At 37.8% G+C, this 20,102-nt stretch overlaps 1 protein-coding gene across 1 annotated transcript in view; it reads left to right on the top strand.

Moving 5' to 3' along the window:
• RYR2 (ryanodine receptor 2) overlaps window positions 1-20,102 on the top strand; it is a 445,869-nt gene that overhangs the window by 343,126 nt on the left and 82,641 nt on the right. The window contains 6 exon segments of the mRNA XM_034663566.1: window positions 2,262-2,297; window positions 3,055-3,167; window positions 5,647-5,743; window positions 7,343-7,446; window positions 8,924-8,975; window positions 18,846-18,899. Coding sequence (XP_034519457.1) covers window positions 2,262-2,297; window positions 3,055-3,167; window positions 5,647-5,743; window positions 7,343-7,446; window positions 8,924-8,975; window positions 18,846-18,899 — 456 coding nt within the window.

Raw genomic sequence — 20,102 nt, 5'->3', positions numbered from 1 at the left:
AGACATCATCCCTATTTCTCATGAGGTCCATTCAGCAAAATGACACCAAGTGAGGGAGCTTAGTGTGACCCCACCAGTGTGATCTGTCCTTGGGCCTTCATGATAGTCCTCACATGACATGGCAGTTCTCTCATTTTACGACAAACATAAAATAGTAAAAGGGCATATGTCCTTTCAGGAACTTTGTCACCCAAATGTTTTGCAGACCATATTGGCATAACAATAACAAACATTTTTCTTTGATTCCTATTTTATATCATCTGGTGATCTCTTATGTCTGCCTCGAGGTAAATAACCTAAGGATATCACTTAATGTTGTACCCTCTTATTTTCCTTCTTGCTTACTCAAGTGCCACTCAAACATTAATAACTTCTCCCATGCCATGCCGTTTATCACTACAACTGATGAGATTTAACTAGGATGCCCTTAAACCACATGGCTATTGACTTGTATTTACATTGTGTAACACCACAATATTAATATATTAAAAAAATTAGGAAACTTAATATTCCCCTAAATATTTCCATAATATTTTCATGAAATATTAAATAAGTACAAATTATCACTCAGCAGATGAGAAGATTTAAGGTAATGAAATTTTGATGACATATAAAGTCATAGAGTTGTTTTTCCAGAATTTTAAAAATATTTAAGAAGACTATTAAATGTCTATTTAATGTGTACCAGAGAATTATTTCTGGCACCAATACTCTACCATAAATTTGTTTTGTTGTTGTTGTTGTTGTTTTAAATATTTTTAGAGAGGGTGGGGGATGGGCAAAGGAAGAGGGAGAGAGAGAATCCCAAGCAGGCTCCACACCCAGCATAGAGCCTAATGCAGGGCTCGATCTCATGACCCTGAGAGGAAATCCAGTCAGATGATCAACCAACTGAGCCAGTTGCCCCATACTGTAAAGTTTTAATTCTTCCTAGTTTTCATCTCTGGATTTTTTGAATGAATCTTAGATACGTTAAATGAAGCTTATTGAAATCTGATGATGTTTTATTCAATTGACATATTATATATTGATGACTGTATTCAATTGTAATGAACGAAGTCACCTGTAAAGTAGTGAGATTCATTTTATGAGGGAGCCATTCCCTCCGTGAACATTTATTGCATGCACAACCGTATGGCAGCATTTAACTCTGTAGATTCCAGGGATTGAACGCTGTCTCTCTACTCAAGTAGGTCATGCCATATAGTAGAGCATGTGGACACGTAAACAGATGAAGATGTAATGATACAGATGTGCCAGGATACAAAATGTGCTCAGTAGATTCTAAAAGGAGTCCAGACTTAATCTAGTTGCCAAGTAGGTGATCCCTGTGATCTTAAAGGAATTCTCTAGGAAAAGGTAAGCGGGTCAGATTTTAGTTACGGTCAACTATTCACTTTGTTAAGAATATGAGTAAGGAGAAATCATCAATTATCAAAGACTAGAAAAGAGTGAAAGATGGGCCACAAGAGGATTTCATGCCTTCAGCACCTCCATTATAACGTTAAGTAGTCACTCGGTCATAGAGGAGCTTGCAGAGAATATCTTCACTTGCTAAGCTCAGTGCCAAAACAGTCGGTGCGTAGCAGATACTTGATTTAACTTATCTCTGGTATCAGCAACCTTTGCAACTGTATATTTTATACTGCCCATCTGGTCATTGATCCCATGAGAGTAACCTGTCCCCGTGCAATTTCCTAGTACTCAAACTTGAGCCCCACTGACACATCAGCACCTCCTGGCATTCGGACAGTTAGAAGAAACCTCTCTGTTCTGGGACTTCTCACGTATAATAAAATGCTCTGCCAAGTGGTAAGCTTCCTGATGGCAGACACCTTTTCTACCATGTTCACTACTGGATCTTCAGTGCTTTGGTACTTTATTGTGATTGTTGACTGTCACCCACACTGATCAGAATGCCGATTCCCACAAAAAGCAAGTGCATATAGCCTGGGTCTCAAAATGGACCTTGAATGCATTGGATCTAGTTGACCAGTACTACCCTCGATTCACTTAACACAATCATTCAGAGGAAAACTGAAGTGGACAATTATCAGAAAGTGTTTACTCATCCTGTGGAGGGATGACCATCACAGAAATAAGTGTTTTCCAATTATACAAGTTCAAAACCACTGTAGTCCAGACATTATTAATGTTTTCTTCAGGCATTATGACATTCATATTTTGACCCTTTACTGCAAAGGATAATAGACTTTATTTTTATTTATTTTTAGCTAACGTAACATTTTTATTTCTTCCAGAAATCTACATGTATGCGCCGGAGATATTACAGTCTGGGAAGTACAGTGTTCAATTACCTAGAGACTACTAATTAATTTAGAATTACATGTTGTGGTTTTTTTCTCTCTAATACTTATAATTAATCTCTTTTTCGTCTTAGAGCTCCAAACACCATTAGCTAAATAAATAGCTTGCTTGCCTCATTTACTGCAACTTTGAATTCTCATTTGTCCCTCTCTAACAAAATAATTATGTATTTTAACATTTTTGTAAAATTTAATTCTTTACTTCATTCCTAGTAATGTGTTCTGAAGCCTTGTCATCTTCTCTCCATCCTATTATATTAAGGAACAGTTGAATTTTCAGTAGAATTTTCTGTGTCTGCCTCTATTCGTGTTGACTGCTGTAACGCTTAGGATAAAATTTGTTTAAATGGATACATAAATAAGAATAGGTTAATTTTTCATATAGATGGAAAATATGTTTTGGCATCATAACCCAATTCTGAAAACATGATTTTATGTAAAATGGTTCTATATTTCCTTGGTTTTTAGAGATGACATAGCTTCTAAAGTACACACTACTGGGAAAATACTATATTTTGACTAAAGAAAATCTGAAACATTCAAACCTATTTCCAATTTAGCGTTGGGTTACTTCTAGGACATGGGTTTTTCCCTAATAATTGTAAGGTACTTTTGGAATGGAAGTTCCAAAAGTTTTTAATCTAAAAGGCACAGGTGTTTAATACTATATTTTGGAGGGTAGTTTGGGGTTTAAATATTTAAATTTTTTGGCATCATTTTACCTCAGGTGGAGCATCCACAGAGATCGAAGAAGGCAGTATGGCACAAGCTGTTGTCCAAGCAGAGGAAGAGGGCGGTGGTCGCCTGCTTCAGGATGGCTCCTTTATACAATCTGCCAAGGTCAGACTTTTTTTAATGTCTGTAATACATTAAAGTTATTTTTTTCCCTACTAAGCAGTAGGTATAGTGTCTATTTTAATATGAGTACAATAGTCTGAGAAACAGATAGAATCGATGCCTTGGTTCTTCTGTGTAATACTTGAGTTTGTTTTCCTTCGTTGGATGTTCCCAGAGGACTGTGGTCTACAGTGTGATTGTGAAATTCTCGTAAATACCAAGGAAAATCTGCTCACATATGTAAGGCAGGGTGGGGTAATGAGGAGCTCAGACTGCCTTGATTTGAATTCTGGCATCTCAGCTGATGGCTGCCTGACATTGGTCAAGTTTCTTACCTGACTGTTCAGGTTTCCTCATGTGTACCATGATGAGATTTGCCTCATGCACTTGGTCAGATGACTTAATGGGTTGAGGTGTATAGGGTGCTTAGGGCCAAACTCAACACTATACGTGTTAATTGTTGTGTATTATTTTTTGGGATTGTCCATCTTGGGGAGAAGAACTGATATAGAACTAGTTCATGGGAATAATGTCAGTGCCTTTAACAGACCCCACACCTTCTCTTATAGTGGGCGTACTTGTTAATAGAGAAACAACCTGATACATTTGAGTCTGGCTCCGTGGCCGAGGTACCAGTTCAGCCTCCTTGTAGTTTTCCCAAGAAACTGTGCTTTCGACTCAGAGCTTTGTATCATGGGCCTCACCCCCACATCTGCCAAACAGGACTCGGCTCAGCGGTATCTCTTTTTTGGAACATCTGGCCAAACCATGCCCTTCCACTCCTTGCAGATGGAACCCTTCTCTTTGTTTCTAGGATGCTTTTCCAGACCTCTAGCTGTGGGCAGGTTCCTGGAGTATTGGGCCTGTTTGTCCCTCTGATTCAGACTTTGAGATCCTTTAGAGTTGTGTTCAATTTTATATCCTGAGCACCTAGAACACTGACTCTCAGTATATATTTGAATAAATAAATGAGTCGAGGATTAAACAAAATGAAAATACCCCTGCCCCACCTCCCCCCAAACAAAGCAAAGAAACTTCACACAATCCCATTTCACTAAGCCAGCTGGATTCCTTGCCCTGGTACAGTCACTGAGTATGAAAATACATGAATATCCCCTCACACCACATGCTCCTTTTAATTCTCTGACTCCATTATGGTGTCACCAGTTACTCAATAGAACATTAACCTTGAGTTCATACTCTTATTCCTTTTCTGGTCACTCCTGTCCAGTCGTGCTCCAAGTTCCGCCAGATTTTTCTTTTATCTGTTTCACATGGCCTCTCTTCCCTTTATGACCGCCTCTTCAGCTCACTTGTTTATTGCCTCTTGTCAGGTTGATGGCAGCAGATTCCGAGCTCATTTCCCCGATGTCACAGAGTCTGCTGATCCTCTGTCTCTGATAAAACCTTTTCAAAATTGAATCCCTTTTTACGGTGGTTCTCAAACCTGGTGCTCTGGGGAAATACACTCAAATTCATTGCAGAAGTGCCCAAGCTTCAACCTATTGAGTCAGCATTTCTCTGAGTGTTTAGCAAGTGTCTTGTGCAAAGCTGCTCGGGTGACTGTGGTGTCCCAGGAAGGCTGAGCCCATCCTTTGTCATGACTGTTTCATGTACAGGACTTTATGGCGATTTCTAGCAGTTCCAGGTGCATCACCAGTTCCTCCCATTGGTTTTCCAGGCCCTTCATAAACCTATCTGACCATATGTCTCATGACCCCATAGCCCACCATTATTAGTACCGCTAGGCTCAGCTTTCCATCCCATGATAGCAGGTCTCCTTTTAACACTTCTGACATTCTCTCATGATGTTTCCTTATGGTCATGACTTTCATTTATACTTTCTTATGGTGGAGTCTTATCCGTACCGCTCATCAGCTTCATGATGACTTTATTGATTCTTTTAGTGTTCGGTGCCCTTTTATCTCATAGGCAACCATTTATCTTCAGTGTTCTAGGATGTAGTCTTTGGATACATACTCCTATTAAGTTCACATAGTACATTTTGTTTTACACTCCTCAAGGCCTGTATCTAATGTTAACCCAAACACTGAATAATTCCTTTATTAATGTTTATTACATGGTTTATCCAGAGCCACCTTATGTCATAATAGCCACCCCTTAACGAACATCTATCTACCCAAACGTGCTTTACATTGTTTATTTCCTTTTACTTCTTGCAAAACTGAAGCGCAGATGGGGTTCTCCTAGTTTTATCAATGGAAAAAGTGAAAGTTGGTAAAGTTAATAACTTGGCCAGTTATGAAGCTTAGAAATGGTGGAGCCAGCATTTAAATGTAAGTCAACCTGTGATTGAAGAAGCCTTGCCTTATTCACTATGATGCATTGCCTCTCCAATCATGAGTGGGAAATGTATTGTTTTATCTTTTTTAGTGCATGGAGAGTCCAGTGACACAGCAGTAGAATACTTTTCCAATGTATTTTTAAAAATTCTTTGTTTGGAATTGTGCTTATCTTTTAGGCATCGGGCTGTCAACCTCTTTCTTCAGGGATATGAAAAGTCTTGGATTGAAACAGAAGAACACTATTTTGAAGATAAACTGATAGAAGATTTAGCAGTATGTTTTAATGGGGTTATAAGATGAAAGAGGGTTGGGTTTGGTGGACTAACATTGGTGTGAGCACTTATCATATCAAAGAGAAAATATCATTGTAGTGCATTCATCCTGGGAAACGTATTCTTGTCATTGCATTCAGCGTCCAGGGAAAATTTTATCCTTCTTTCAAGGAGATGTCTTCAACATCATGCAATTCAGAAGTTAAGCTGAATGGTAGAAGTTTATTATTAACCAAATGTTGATTCCATTATTCTTTTAAATTCTTCCTCAAAGCCCCTTTAACCACCTCAGAACTAGTATGGACCTATAAAAGCTGAACCATAATGAAGTTATTCACCAAACACAAGTGAAGGTTAACTAAAGCCAATGAAAAGTAGCTGTTTTTAAAAACACACAGGGAAGAGAGTGATAGACTGGATACAAGAAGAACAGGAAGTCACGGTAAATGTAGTAGATGGCAAGCAGATTTTTGGTCCCACCATGCTGTGCTGGCAACGATGCTCTTGTATTGGGAGCAGAGCACTCTGGGAAGCCATTGTCTTAATCTTTTCTAAGTTGCGGACCTGTTAAAATACCTGATGAAAGCGATCTTCTCAGGAAAATTTATAAGCATATGGTCAGGTAGAATTTTGCAGACTTGTTGGAGCCTTCATGATTCCCAAGTTAAAGACCTCTTCTCTAAAAGTTATTTTTTTAACTCACAAGCTATCAGGGAATATTGCATAAGTTGATATAATTCACGAAAGCTTGACCTTGATTATCTCCATATATTTTAAGTGAATTCAGTTTGTCTTTAGAACCAAAACAACCCATAGAATATTAGATATCTTGTAGAAGTTTACCCTGTATCTACAATATTAAACCATAAATCCAGGAAAAGAAGATCTTTTATGTAGAGAAAAAAAACAGTCTGAATGGATAAGGCAATAGAGATATAAATGTCATTAAACCATTCAACAAACAGTCAAGATTAATTCTACATTGAGTAAAAATGCTTAATACTTTTCCTCATGTTAAAAGTTCTAACAGTACAAAATTATTCTTTTTAAGTTTAAAGTAACTGAAAATAAAAAATGTGTAAGTGGTTCAAGCATGAAGTCATTTAGCATTCTTTACCTGCCATTGTTTGCATAGGCAAGGAAAATGTTTCTTTTAGTAATAATCAGTTTTCACTGCTCTGTGAACTAAATGTTTATACTTGGAGTGACTTAGGACTTTATGGGAATTCTTTGTAAATTGAGCACTCTCTAAAGCTGAAATCTCTGTACCAAGTACACTCCCAGCTGTGAATCTGCTTCTGAGAATAGCATTCAGAATTTTTAAATGATGTGAGTCATCCTTGCTCACGGTGTTTTTTGGTCCAATTATTAAATATCTATTTTTTAAGCTGCATAGTTTCACATTGATTAATGTAACACACAGACATGCGTGCATGCACAATGCATATAAAACACACACACATACACACACACTCACACACACCAGAGCAGGAAGAAAATGGCTTTCTTTTGAATCATTGTTCTGAGCCTCATATTACTTCTGGTTTTGTGTGCACATTTCATTTAATGTGAAATTTTATCAATGTGGCTTTTTTTGTAGAAGCCTGGAGCCAACCCTCCAGAAGAAGAGGAAGGCACGAAGAGAGTTGATCCCCTCCATCAGCTCATCCTTCTGTTTAGTCGAACAGCTTTAACAGAGAAATGGTATGGTTGGGAGGGTTCGTGTGAGCATAGGAAGAACAGATAAAGAAACCCATGTCTGAGTATGTTGTGGTTCACACATTCATGTTGCAATTTCATCTTGTTCTTGTTAGGAGAGAGATTTGTCCCGACACTTGGGGACCAACATTCATTCAAGTTCAGGCTTTCTATAAGCTTTTGTAACAATTTTGTCATTAGCTGATGCAGTTGATCCTGAATCTTATGATTTTTTTTTTATCACAAATGGCCTTTATAAATAAAACTGAGGAGCCCAAAGCAAATTCCAGTCTGAAAAAATGTGTGGAGGCCAATGGTGACCCAAATTTCCTGGGTAGATTGTGTCTCCATTGTGCGGTGGGTCTTAGGAAACCTTTAGGAGGTGGGTAAACCATCAACAGAAGTTTCTTTGAGGTCTTTTTTAAGGGCACTCTCCATTTTCTGTGGCTTCTAAAGTCTTATTTAGATGAATTCGCCAAAGCCACAAAGGCCGAACCTCTGTGTAGTTAAACCTCTATGTCCTCAGATGGGCTCAGCATTTGCTCATAATAGGGAGCACTGCAGAGATTCTGTGGGTGAAACCTTTCAGAGGTTATAAAACATTTCTCTGCCTCCGTGCCATGCAGAAGGGAGCCTACTTTGCCCTGGGCTTCACTCATTCCTACAGAAGCTGGAAGATAATTTAATGATCAGTCCAATCCTCATGAGTCTTTTGAGAGTCTAGACAAGTTCATTTGACCTCTACGCATGACACAATAATGCACATTTCTGCCTTGTAGCCAATGTGATCCATCCTTCTCTCACAATGTCTCTCTCTCTCTCTCTCTCTTATTATTTCCTAACTAACAAAATCATCTCATCCCTAAGCATAGAGCAACCCTCTGTCTGGCATTGTCAGGTAATGAGGTATTTTCATGAGTGAATTTTTCTGATGGCTGAACCTTTGAATTGCTAAAATAACTTTGCAAATATTAGGTATTTTTGGATGGAAACCTTTCTTCATGGATTCATGGTTTCCATACTTCTTAAGAAGCTGTTAAACATATTTCTTAATTTTTAAGAATCACTATGTTGCATTTTTGAACAGTGTAGTAGCGTAGTAATTTGGGGAGTCTTTCCATCAAATGTCAAATATCACTTCTGCTGTCAAAAGCCCCTACCTCATTTAAACTTGCTTGTTTCAGCTTGTGTAGTTTCAAGAAAATCAGAGCTCTTATATTTGTGTGTAAATCAATAGACCATTTATTTTGTGAGACTTGAAGTCCTCTTCTGGAAGGTAAGATGGGTCAACTGTTTAGGTCTGATATCTTTGCTGTCTGATTCTACCATATTTTTGAATGATGACTTTGCCTAGGTTTTGTGTTTATTTCATTTTAAAAAGGCATACTGGCTAAAAATAAAGATTATTTAATACAGTGATGGCTATTTTGCATATGACTAGCCTCCTACTTAAAAACTCAGGTTTTCTTCTTGTTTTTCATAGCAAACTGGAGGAAGATTTTTTATACATGGCTTATGCAGATATTATGGCAAAGGTAAGTAAATATATCTTGATTTTAATGTTTATTTTAATAAAGGAAAATCATTTTCATCTGACAAAGGATAAAGAATCTATACATTTCTGGGTCCAAATAAAATACTGTTAAATCTTAGAAATCTAAGGGGTATTAATCTTAATTTTCCACTTGTTACATGAGTCTCTGTTCTGACTTCCTTGATAGGTAATCATTGTTTCCTCTCTTAATATTTTATTTATGGGGAGCTCATTAATTTTCCAAACATTTGTTCATTCATTTAACAAATACTCATGGGGCATCAAAGTGTTGGAGGTAACACAGTGAATAAGAAGGAAATGCACACACTCTTCCTGGAGTTTATAGTCTGATGGAGAAGACAAAATTTAAGTAGGTGGTTGCAAAAGCTCTACCAAGAGGCACTAGTAGGGGTACAGGGACGAGGTCACACAGGAGAGTAGTGAGGGTTGCTTAGGCTAAGGCTTAAGGAAGTCCTCGACTGCGTAATGATGAGTGGACCATGCAAAAATAGGAACACCTGAGTGTTTATTTCATTTATATCTCATCAGAGGAGGGTGAATGAGGTGATGAGTTTAAAAGAGGAGTCGGGTGTCTCTGAGGCCTCTGATGAGGGCGACTGGGTGCATAGTGGTGCCAGACACTGAGATGGGGAGCCCTAGAAGAATTGCAAGCCTGAAATGAAGGGGAGAGATGGCAAATTGCATTTTGGACATGTTAGTTAAAAATGCCTGTGAGCCAACCCAGTAGAGAGGTCAGATATGTGATGAGGCATTCCTGTCTAACATTCAGCATCTCAGGGATATCTTATAAATACAGACTTGGGATTTTTCCACATTTGAAGGGAATTGAAGGCAGATGAGTAGATAGTCTTGCCCCAGGCAGAGAAGGCATCTTGAGAGGGAAAGGCCCACGACCACGCCTCTAAGGACATGGGTATATAGGAGATGATTAGAAGAAAAGGAACCCATAAAGAAAGGGGGTTGGGAGAGAATCTTAAATGTGAGCATATATGGGAGCTATGGGCCTAAGTGGGTGCCCAACAGAACCATATGCTGCTGAGGGTATGGATGAAGAAGGTGAGGACTGAGACTTCTCTGGGATTTAGTCCATATGCATCATGTGACCATGGTAAGAACAGTTTCAGGAGATTATGGAGAGAGGCCATTGGAAATTGTAGGGAAGAACGTAGAGATTCACGTGTGAGGAGATGTGTCCTAGACATTTCTTTACTAGAAGATTGAGAGAAGGGAGAAATGATATAAATTGATCACTATCTAGATGGAATTATGATGTTGAAAGGGGATTATTGTTATTTGTTTGCCATTTGTTTACTTTTATGTGTGAGAGAGATTTGAACATGCTCCTCTCCTGGTGGAAAGGAACCAATAGGAAGGGCAAGGGAGTAACTTGTGGTGTGAGGTCTTGAGTGAATGGGAGCAGGGGGAGAGGACAGGTTACAGAGCATAAGGAAAAGTTGTGGCTTTCCAACTTTATTTTAAACCATAACCCCCAATAAGAAATACATTTACCCAGTATATTTATGGAAATGTAAAAATAGATACATTGAAAGAAAATTTTCATGAAATTCTACCCTTCCTATGAGCAGTAGATTCTGATATTTTTCTATTCTATCTAAATAAAAAAATTTATTTTACATCCTGACTCATTAAATAGGTTCCACATCCAATTAATGGGCTGAAACCCATAGTTTAAAAAACACTGAGTTAAAAGTTAAAGGACGGAAGGATATTTCCTCCTTGATCTTGGACCCTTAACTAGGATAAATAAGGGCGTGGGAAGTAGGGAGCTGACAAATGAGGTTGTTGTTCTCGCACTTGAAGAACCACCAAGCAGATGGGCTACCAAGGTAGCCTCTCATGGCTTGAGGATTAGATATACCTGATCGTTGAAGTTCTTCTTGTGGGTGAAGAGGAATCTGCCTCCCCCTGGTTCTCCTTGTATCCTAAAGCAACTCATCTCTTTTGATAGATGTTCACGTGTTTGGCATTGCTCACTTTCTCTCAAGATTTTCCCCTTGATAATTAAATCACCTTGCTCCTTATTGTTAGAGGTGTCCCAGGAGTGTCAGTCTTCCATCACTCAGTTCGTTCTACTCCACGCATACTCTAGTTCTTCAATATGTGCTACCCCAAAATTAATTGAACATAGTATACTAATTGTGAGTTCACCTGTGTAGTGCCTATTGGGACCATATCCTCTTTGCACTGCTTAGGATCCCATATATTTACAATAAATTGTAAGAACTCATTAATTTGTAATTTTTTGCCTCCTTTTGAGCTTGCCTGTCCACCAAAATCCGAACGCATTTATGAATTTTTATTGAGTTTCATCTCCTACCTATATCGACAGTTGATATTTTTAATTTTAATAATTCTTTTTGGTTTTGTTTATATTTTTTTATTTTTTTAAGTAGATTCCACTCCCAGCATGGAACCCATCGCAGGGCTTGAACTCACGACCCTGAGATTAAGACCTGAGTCGAGATCAAGAGTCGGACACTTAGCCGACCAAAGCACCCAGGCCTCAATTTTAATAATTTTTAATATATGTCATCGTATCTCTAATTAGAGTCAGACCATAGTCCAAGGCCAAAATATTTTTAAAGTTCAGCTCTATCATTCAGTGTGAAATAGCTCTTTACATTCACGCTAGGCACAAACTTGATAATTGTGCTTTCCCTGTGTTTATCTCAGTTGCTAGTTTTGCTGATTGATACCCAACTTCTTAGCAAAGAATCTCTGGAGGTGGCCTTTCTTCACTTTGAAAATCATCCCAAAAGCCACTATGGAGCATCTACTATGGAAAGCAGAATGGAGGTTCCTCAAAAAATCAAAATTAGAACTACCCTATGATCCGGTAATTGCACTACAGGATATTTACCCCAAAAATACAAAAATACTAATTCAAAGGGATCCATATATGTTTAGAGCAACGTTATTTACAATAGTCAAACTATGGAAATAGCCCATGTCCATTGATTGATGAATGGTTAAAGAAGATGTGGTGTGTATATACATGAAATATTATTCAGCCATAAAACAGAATGAAATCTTGCCATTTCCAACAACATGGATAGAGCTAGAGGGTATAATGCTAGGTGAAATAAGTCAGAGAAAGGCAAATACCATATGATTTCATTCATATGTAGAATTAAGAAAAAAAAACAAGCAAAGGAAAAAAAGAAGGCAAACCAAGCTAACTATAGAGAACAAACTGATGGTTCTCAGAGGGGTGAGGGCAGGAGGTGGTGACATAGGTGAAGGGGATTAAAGAATGCACTTATCATGATGAAAAAAAAAGAATACAAAAAGAATAAATAGATGAGTATTAGTTCAGTCAGCATTATGAAATACGAATGTAGACTCACTTTACTGACACTTCCATTGAAAATCGTGCACGTGCCTGTGTAGAATAGTTCGAAGAGAGGACTACTTTTTTTTAAGTACTATGAATTTGTTTTTTGCAGAAAATAGTATTTTTTTGGCTTTGCTATTGTGGACATTATGGTCATCATTGCCTTCAATTTTTAACTATGTGCTTAATCAATAAAAGTATTTTTAGATTCATTCACAGGTATAGACCAGAAAGTGAGAGTTAAAGAATTAGTTCTTTGGGGAGCTGTTTTGGGGGGAAAATCTAGTGACCACAAAGTCCCTAAATTAAGTATGAAAACACAAAGAGAATTTCTAAAGTGGGCCAAATAAAGACCTTTTATCTCACGTTTTCTTAATTACAATTCTTATTTGCTATTCATATTTGATTTCCCCACTGCAGCCTCATTAAGATTAAGAAATAGAACAATGTTTATCAGGAGAAGATAAATACATATTTTTTTCATGATTTGAGGAAGCACTATGAAGACTCTCTTGTTCAAAAAAACAAAACAAGCAAAAAAAAAAAAAAAAGAAAAGAAAAAATCAGCATCCCAGAGTCTGAGACTTTCCTCTTGGCCTTCCTGGTTCCTCGGAGTTTACCAAAGTCATTTTATATTCACATGATGATTATCTTTGCCTTGAGTCTGAGAGCTTGAGCTCCCTTCCAGAGACGTATGCTTTAGTGTCTTTCACAAACATCACAGTTTCTTTATGAAGGCACCACTCACATCTCAGTTGGGTTTTTATTTTCAGTCTTGCTGTTTTTTTTTTTTTTAAGATTTTATTTATTTATTTGACAGAGATAGAGACAGCCAGTGAGAGAGGGAACAAGCAGGGGGAGTGGGAGAGGAAGAAGCAGGCTCCCAGCGGAGGAGCCTGATGTGGGGCTCGATCCCACAACTCTGGGATCACGTCCTGAACCAAAGGCAGACGCCTAACCGCTGTGCCACCCAGGCGCCCCTCAGTCTTGCTGTTTTAACCACAGGTGCACAGAATTGGGTTAAATCATAGCTCTGGATTCCATGTGAGATTCTCATCATTGGTCCATTATAGAGGCCCACTTTTACTAAGTTAGTGACTTAGTCATTTCTAATAATGTAGCAACTACCCATAAATGCACAACACACAAGATAAGTTAAGACCTTCATAATAACTTACATGTAATCGTATGGTCCCCCCCAGTAACCCATACCCCGTCTCCCCATAAAAGGAAGCCATCATCCTGAATCCTATGTTCCATATACCCTTGCTTTCTTTGTATATCATTTTCACTTATCATATGTATTTATTAATACATATATATCACGTAAATATGAATGGGAATATATTCTAATATAATTATATATTTTTTCAATTTTAGTTGTTTTTGACTTTTAAAAGGACAGTTTGCTATATATAATCTCCTGGTACTTGTACTCCATACTGTTTTCTAAGATTCATTGACACTTGTGTGTATTGCTAGAGTTCATTGGATTTGACTATCACGTTATATTCCATTATGCAACTACACCAAAGTCTATTTACTTACTTTTCTGTTGATAGCCTTTTGTGTTGAATCTATGGTTTCGCTAATGTGGTAGGGCTCAAAATTCTTATTCTTTTTTTTTTTAAATAAATGATAGACATTTATTTCTCATGGGCTGGGAAGTCTAAATCTTGCTGTGTCCTCACATGGCAGAAGGGGCAAGGGAGCTCCCCGGGGTTTCTTTTGTAAGGGCAGTAATCCCACTCAGGGGGCCCCTCCCTCATGATGTAATTACCTCCCAAAGGCCCCAACTCCAAATACCATCACATAGGGGACTAGGTTTCAACATAAAATTTTTTGGGGGGAAGAATCCAAAGTTAAACATATAACATATTACCATTAGCATATCGAGCATATAGGAAGCGATCTCAGGAAATGCTAGTAAATCACTGTGGGAAATGAGATAGAGAAAGGAAGGAAGGCATCATGAGTGGGTTTTTTTATATTGATTTTTTAAAATTAATATATAATGTATTATTACTTTCAGGTAAAGGTCAGTGATTCATCAGTTTTATATAATATCCAGTGCTCATTACATCCCATGCCCTCTAAAACAGAGGACCATTAGGGGAAGAGAGGAAAAAACAGAACAAGATGAAATCAGAGAGGGAGACAAAGCATAAGAGACTCGTAATCATAGGAAACAAACTGAGGGTTGCTGGAGGGGAGGGGGTGGGGGCATGGGGTATCCGGGTCAAAATTCCTATTCTTACTCATTTCTGCTATTGTATGAGAGGGAAGCACTGTAGTAAGGTGTAAGAATGTTCAATTTCAGGAGAAAATGGCAAATGATTTTTCCAGGTTTACTGCATCAAATTACATTCTTACCAACAATGTTTGAGAGATTCTGATGATCCACACCTTTCCAGTATTTGATATTATAGGATTTCTCAGTTTTTGTCAACCAGGGAATAAAATGGTCTTTCATTGGGTTCTTAATTTTCATTTCTCTTGGCTAATTTCTGTATTTAGAAATCACTTCCTGGGGTGTGTGGGTGGCTTGATCAGTTGAGCTTTTGGCTCTTGGTTTTGACTGAGGTCATGGTCTCAGGGTTTTGGGATTGGGCCCTGTGTCCCGATCGCTCAGCGTGGAGCCTGGGTGGGATTCTCTCTCTCCCTCCCCCTCTGCCCCTCCCTGCACTCACACAGTCTCTAAAAATAATAAGTAAGTAAGTAAATAAATAAATAAATATCACCTCTCTTTGGTGGTAAAATCCGAAGCAAACAGCTGATAAGCAGCTCTGCCCTTCTCTATTATTCACAGCATCTGCTCCAAATCCTGCACTTACTGTGCCTCATTCTTCTTGCTTTGACTATATCGTGAAAAAAATCATCTTAAATCTTTGTATTTTTTGAGCCATACTTTATCTTAAACCTGAGATTAATCTTTTTTTCTCCCCCTGTCCATCTTTCCAACTCTCTACTTATGTTGTGTACCAACACTTTAAAAACCTGAGAGAATTTCCAGTGTGTCCACACTGGCTTGCTGTTGCCATCATCACGGCGCCTCCCGCTCGATTCCCAGAATGCCTCAGTATTACTCTTTATCTCCCCTCAACCGTCTGAAGCCCTTTCATCCGACTGCGATGTTTCTACCAATATGAAAAAGACAACCGTGTGGAAATTTCTAGAATGATACCATCCTAAGTTAAACACTCAACAGTGTTTCCTCTGTTTTGAGTTTCTGGCTGAGAAAACCTTTTCCTCCTCCTTCTCTTACTTAGTGAAATGCTTAGGATCCACATTAAGTTATGCCAGTGTACCATCCTTTGTTGGTTAAAATGATCTAATGGTAGGGTCACTTTCTCAGGAGATTTCTCTCACTTCTATCTCACCCATTAGCTTTTAGATTTAAATCCATACTAAGTTTCTGGTTTTGCTTTCTCTATCTTCTGAGGAGTGCCACAGTCAGAAAGGCAACTTAAAAATGTGTGAAATATATTTGCTTTGCAGAAAGAAATTCCCAGCAGATGCTGGCAAGGTGAAGTGCCCTATTTACTACTTACGGATTCTCATCACCAATTTTGAATTTTGATGTGGGCCCCTGAAGGGTCTGAAGTATCCTCTGTTTTAGTTTTTGCTCTCTTTTTTTTTCTTCTAAATTCTCTTATTCCTTGCTTCTGCCCCTTTGTGTATGGATTTTACTCATTTTTTCCCTCCTGGCATATGGTAGAACTCCTGGATGCCTGGAGTTTGTCATTTTGATGCAGAAAGCTAAAGCCATCTAATGGAACTGCCTGTTTACTTACCATATATACTATATGGATGCAGTTCGCTGGTGAAAAACATATCTCCTATACCTATAAATCCTTTTTCTTCCCAGTACATTAAAAAATTGCAGATATGCTATAGTTTTCTTGTGGTCCCAATGTATCCTCAAGTTATCCAATCAAAATAGTTTATAGGTTTGATGAGTTTTGTCAGCAATCTACTCCAAATTTATTTAAGCTAAATAGGTCCTAAAAATCACAACTTTTAACCTTATTAGAAGCAAATCTTACTAAATTTTCATAGATTTTTAAAATAGTTTATTTAAAAATAAATCTTTGTTCAAAAAATTAAAATAAATCTTTGTAAGAAATATTTGTCAACTAGAGCTCCGAATTTTTGAAGGAATTCCAAAAGTGAGCATCTCATATGAATTTTATCGATTAAAGTGTATCATTATAACCCAAAATATTTTTTCTGAATGTATTCTTCATCTCAAAACTTGTTTCTTCTCTATATTTCTAAAGATAATGAAGTTTATATAGGAGATAATTTGAGAAAATTTAAAACCATATTATTTCTTAAACTTCACATTCTTTTTTTTTTTTAAGATTTTATTTATTTATTTGGCAGAGAGAGCAGCAGCAGGGGGAGCAGCAGGCAGAGGGGGAGGGAGAAGCAGACTCTCCTCTCTGCGCTCTGAGGGGAGCCTGACAGGGGACTCAGTCCCAGGACCCTGGGGTCCTGACCTGACCCAAAGGCAGATGCTTAAGTTATTGAGCCACCCAGGCATCCCTAAGTTTTACATTCTCAAGAGACAGATTAGTGTTCTAATTTGCTTAAATAGTAAACATGCTTGTTATCTGATAAATGTCTGTGCTTCACTTCTGATTGCTAATGCAGAAGAAGGAAACATCACATAGGTAACCTTAGAGGGCAGATAAGCCAAAATTCCTCTGTTTAACATTAGATGCGCAGTATTTACAGAGGACCACAGATGTGCCTATAAGATAAATTTTGCTCAAGTTTTCATGGGTTCTTTTTCTTTAATTCCTGGTTAACTGATGGCATGGGCGCCAAGGTAATGTTAGCACATAGCAGAACATTTCCTGCACTCTTGAATAAATAATTAACATCCTTGTTTCTGTGGGGAAACATGCTATGGAACACCTTCCCCAAACAGCAGGATCATTTATTTTCTCCTTTGCAAACCATGTTGTCAGTCTTCTTATTCTAAATTGGAGAGGATGATTGATAGTATTTGGTGAGTGAACAAAAGAACATGACAGACCTTTAGAATTTATCTTTGTGTGTGGGTAGAAGGATCATGTTTTGTGCCCTCCCTCCCATCCCCACTTCATCTCCATACTCAGAATACTGGGAATCATTGAATTGAAACTGTTTTTCTGATTTGTCACTTAAATTTAATGACTTGCCACCATTCACTTCACTGATGGACTGAGTGCTTGTGGACCAGGAGAAATCCTTAGAAGGGTTGGAACAATGTAACTTTGAAGAGCTATAGGTTTTTTCCTGTTACTGACCAGCTTCCTTTGGTCAACATGATACTTTCTATTCCCAACCATAATAATACTAGCAGTTGAGATTTATTAAGTGGTTATTATTTTTTGACACTTACTCCTAAGTGCCAAGTAATTTGCATATGTTGATTTGTATGGTCCTCTCAGGAGTCCTGGTCCTCTTTTTCTTATTTCTACCTTAAATATGAGGAAAGGGAGACCCAGAGAGGTAAAGAAACTTGCTCCAAGCTGAACAGCTACTCATTGGCAGCATCAGGATTTGAAGCAGGCACTCTGTGTCCTCAGGCCATATTCCAAATCACCACACCCCTCTTCCTTAAATTTAGCAAGCAAAAACTTTAGCTATGGCAATTAGCAATTAGATACGAATACATGCATGGATTAGCATAACTCCTTTATGTTTTTCGGGGAAATAACTCAAAATAATGGATTAGTCAGTTATTTTTCTTTTCTTTTCTTTTTTTTTTAAGATTTTATTTATTTATTTGACAGATAGAGACAGCCAGCGAGAGAGGGAACACAAGCAGGGGGAGAGGGAGAGGAAGAAGCAGGCTCATAGCGGAGGAGCCTGATGTGGGGCTCGATCCCATAACGCTGGGATCACGCCCTGAGCTGAAGGCAGACGGCTAACCGCTGTGCCACCCAGGCACCCCTAGTCTGTTATTTTTCTATAAGAGAATAGTATTAGTAGGAGCCAGAATTTCATTTTTTTCCTTTGAACCAATTATAATAAAAAATGAACGTAAAGGATTACAAGATTCACTTTAAGCAATGGACATGCTTTCTGTTAATTTTAATTCACAGTTATTGCATGTATCCATATTCATGCATTGTATTGGCAACATAAAATAAGAGATAACAATGATCTTTGTCTTCAAGGCTTGCAGTTTGGTTTGAACAAGGCAATAATTGCATGAGTAAGAGAAACATGTACTATGGTTGGGATCTTGTCAGTATCTATGCAATGCATAAAATTGGCAGTTTACTATTTTAATTTTGTAAAAGCACAGTATAATCTTCTTTTAGGTCCTGGATTCGTTGATGATGCCATCTACACTTACTGATTCTAATACGTCTGTTTAAACAATGTCATTGACACTTAGCACGAATGATTTGGTATTCCATGCTGCATTGTTTTGTACTTTCTTCCTGAACATATTCTAATCCTGCTGACCTTTTCTAAATGTTTTCCATGTCTCAGAGTTGTCATGATGAGGAAGATGATGATGGTGAAGAAGAAGTGAAGAGTTTTGAAGTAAGATGGATCTTTCTAGACTTGTTCTCTTTTCTACTTTAAAACATTGTTTCATAGCTTATAACTGACATTTATGTTTCTTGCTTCATGGCTTATTGCAGCTTATTGTGTCAAGGAACTGCATGTCAGAAGCTGGATGGACAAATCTGAGTCCTAACATTTGCTAAAGTTAAGACCAAGAAACATAGAATAATGAAATAATCAAATAAAACCCATATGTTCAGAATGAGTGTCCCTGAGAACTCTCAGAGATGAGAGTGCTCCAAACTCTTCTCATCTCAGTGAATGTTGTGATCTGAAATTTCCAATGGACATATGAGGAAAATATTTATTGAAGAGCAACATGACACTGAGTTTTTAATCAAACCCTTGGTTGGCTATTTTTTTCTGAATTGAAGAAGTCTTAAAGATCTGGCCTCTTGACCCAATTAGGTCACTCATTCCCTGTACATATGTAGACGGTGGCACACAATGCCGTTTGCTTGCATGAGGTGGGAGTGCGTATATTCCTAGGACTGTGTTCTATTTTACGATTATTTTCTCAGATGTTCTCAGCTTTTAAATATCCAGAAAATTAGAAATACTGCTCAATGCTAATTAACTAGAAGGAAAGTAAATATTATTTGACCCCGTTTGTTTAGACTTTGCTTTTGCTTTCTCTGAAGAAAAGAGTTGTTGCTAACTATCACTTCTCTCCATTTCTTTTTCTTTTCTTCTCTCTCTCTTTTTTTTTTTTTAGAATTTTCAGAAAGAAATGAGGTAGAAGGAAATAGATTACATTATTATTTTTTTCTATTACGAATCTGGAATTTGAGCTAGAAGTCTGGAAATATATTAGTAACCAGCAGTCAGTCCTTAATGACAGTTGTCCCACCAAAAGGTACAGGTTGAGGGGTGGGCATAGAGTAGGGCCCCTTCCAGGAACAGTTTGATACAGCATCTCTGCAGCATTGAAATCAATGTGTAGAAAGTACAAGAGCTAATCTGAGAACAACCCTTGACTATTGCTGAGAAAAATGCCATAAGATTAATTTCGTATGTGACACTATAATCTTTCCCGTGTATGTGTGTCCTATTCTCAAATCCGTCTTTGTTGATAAGAAACTGAGGTAAATTAGAATGAGCTCTGAGCAGCAAATAATACTGTGTTTTCTGAAGTGCACACCATTTATGGTCTACCAGTTGTCTTCTGAGCAATTGTTT

The sequence above is a fragment of the Ailuropoda melanoleuca genome, chromosome 6 (genome assembly GCF_002007445.2).
Source record: "Ailuropoda melanoleuca isolate Jingjing chromosome 6, ASM200744v2, whole genome shotgun sequence".
In the NCBI taxonomy this organism is placed as follows: Eukaryota; Metazoa; Chordata; class Mammalia; order Carnivora; family Ursidae; genus Ailuropoda; species Ailuropoda melanoleuca.
The sequence above is the reverse complement of the archived record's forward strand: the minus strand, read 5'-3'. Positions and strand labels throughout refer to the sequence as shown.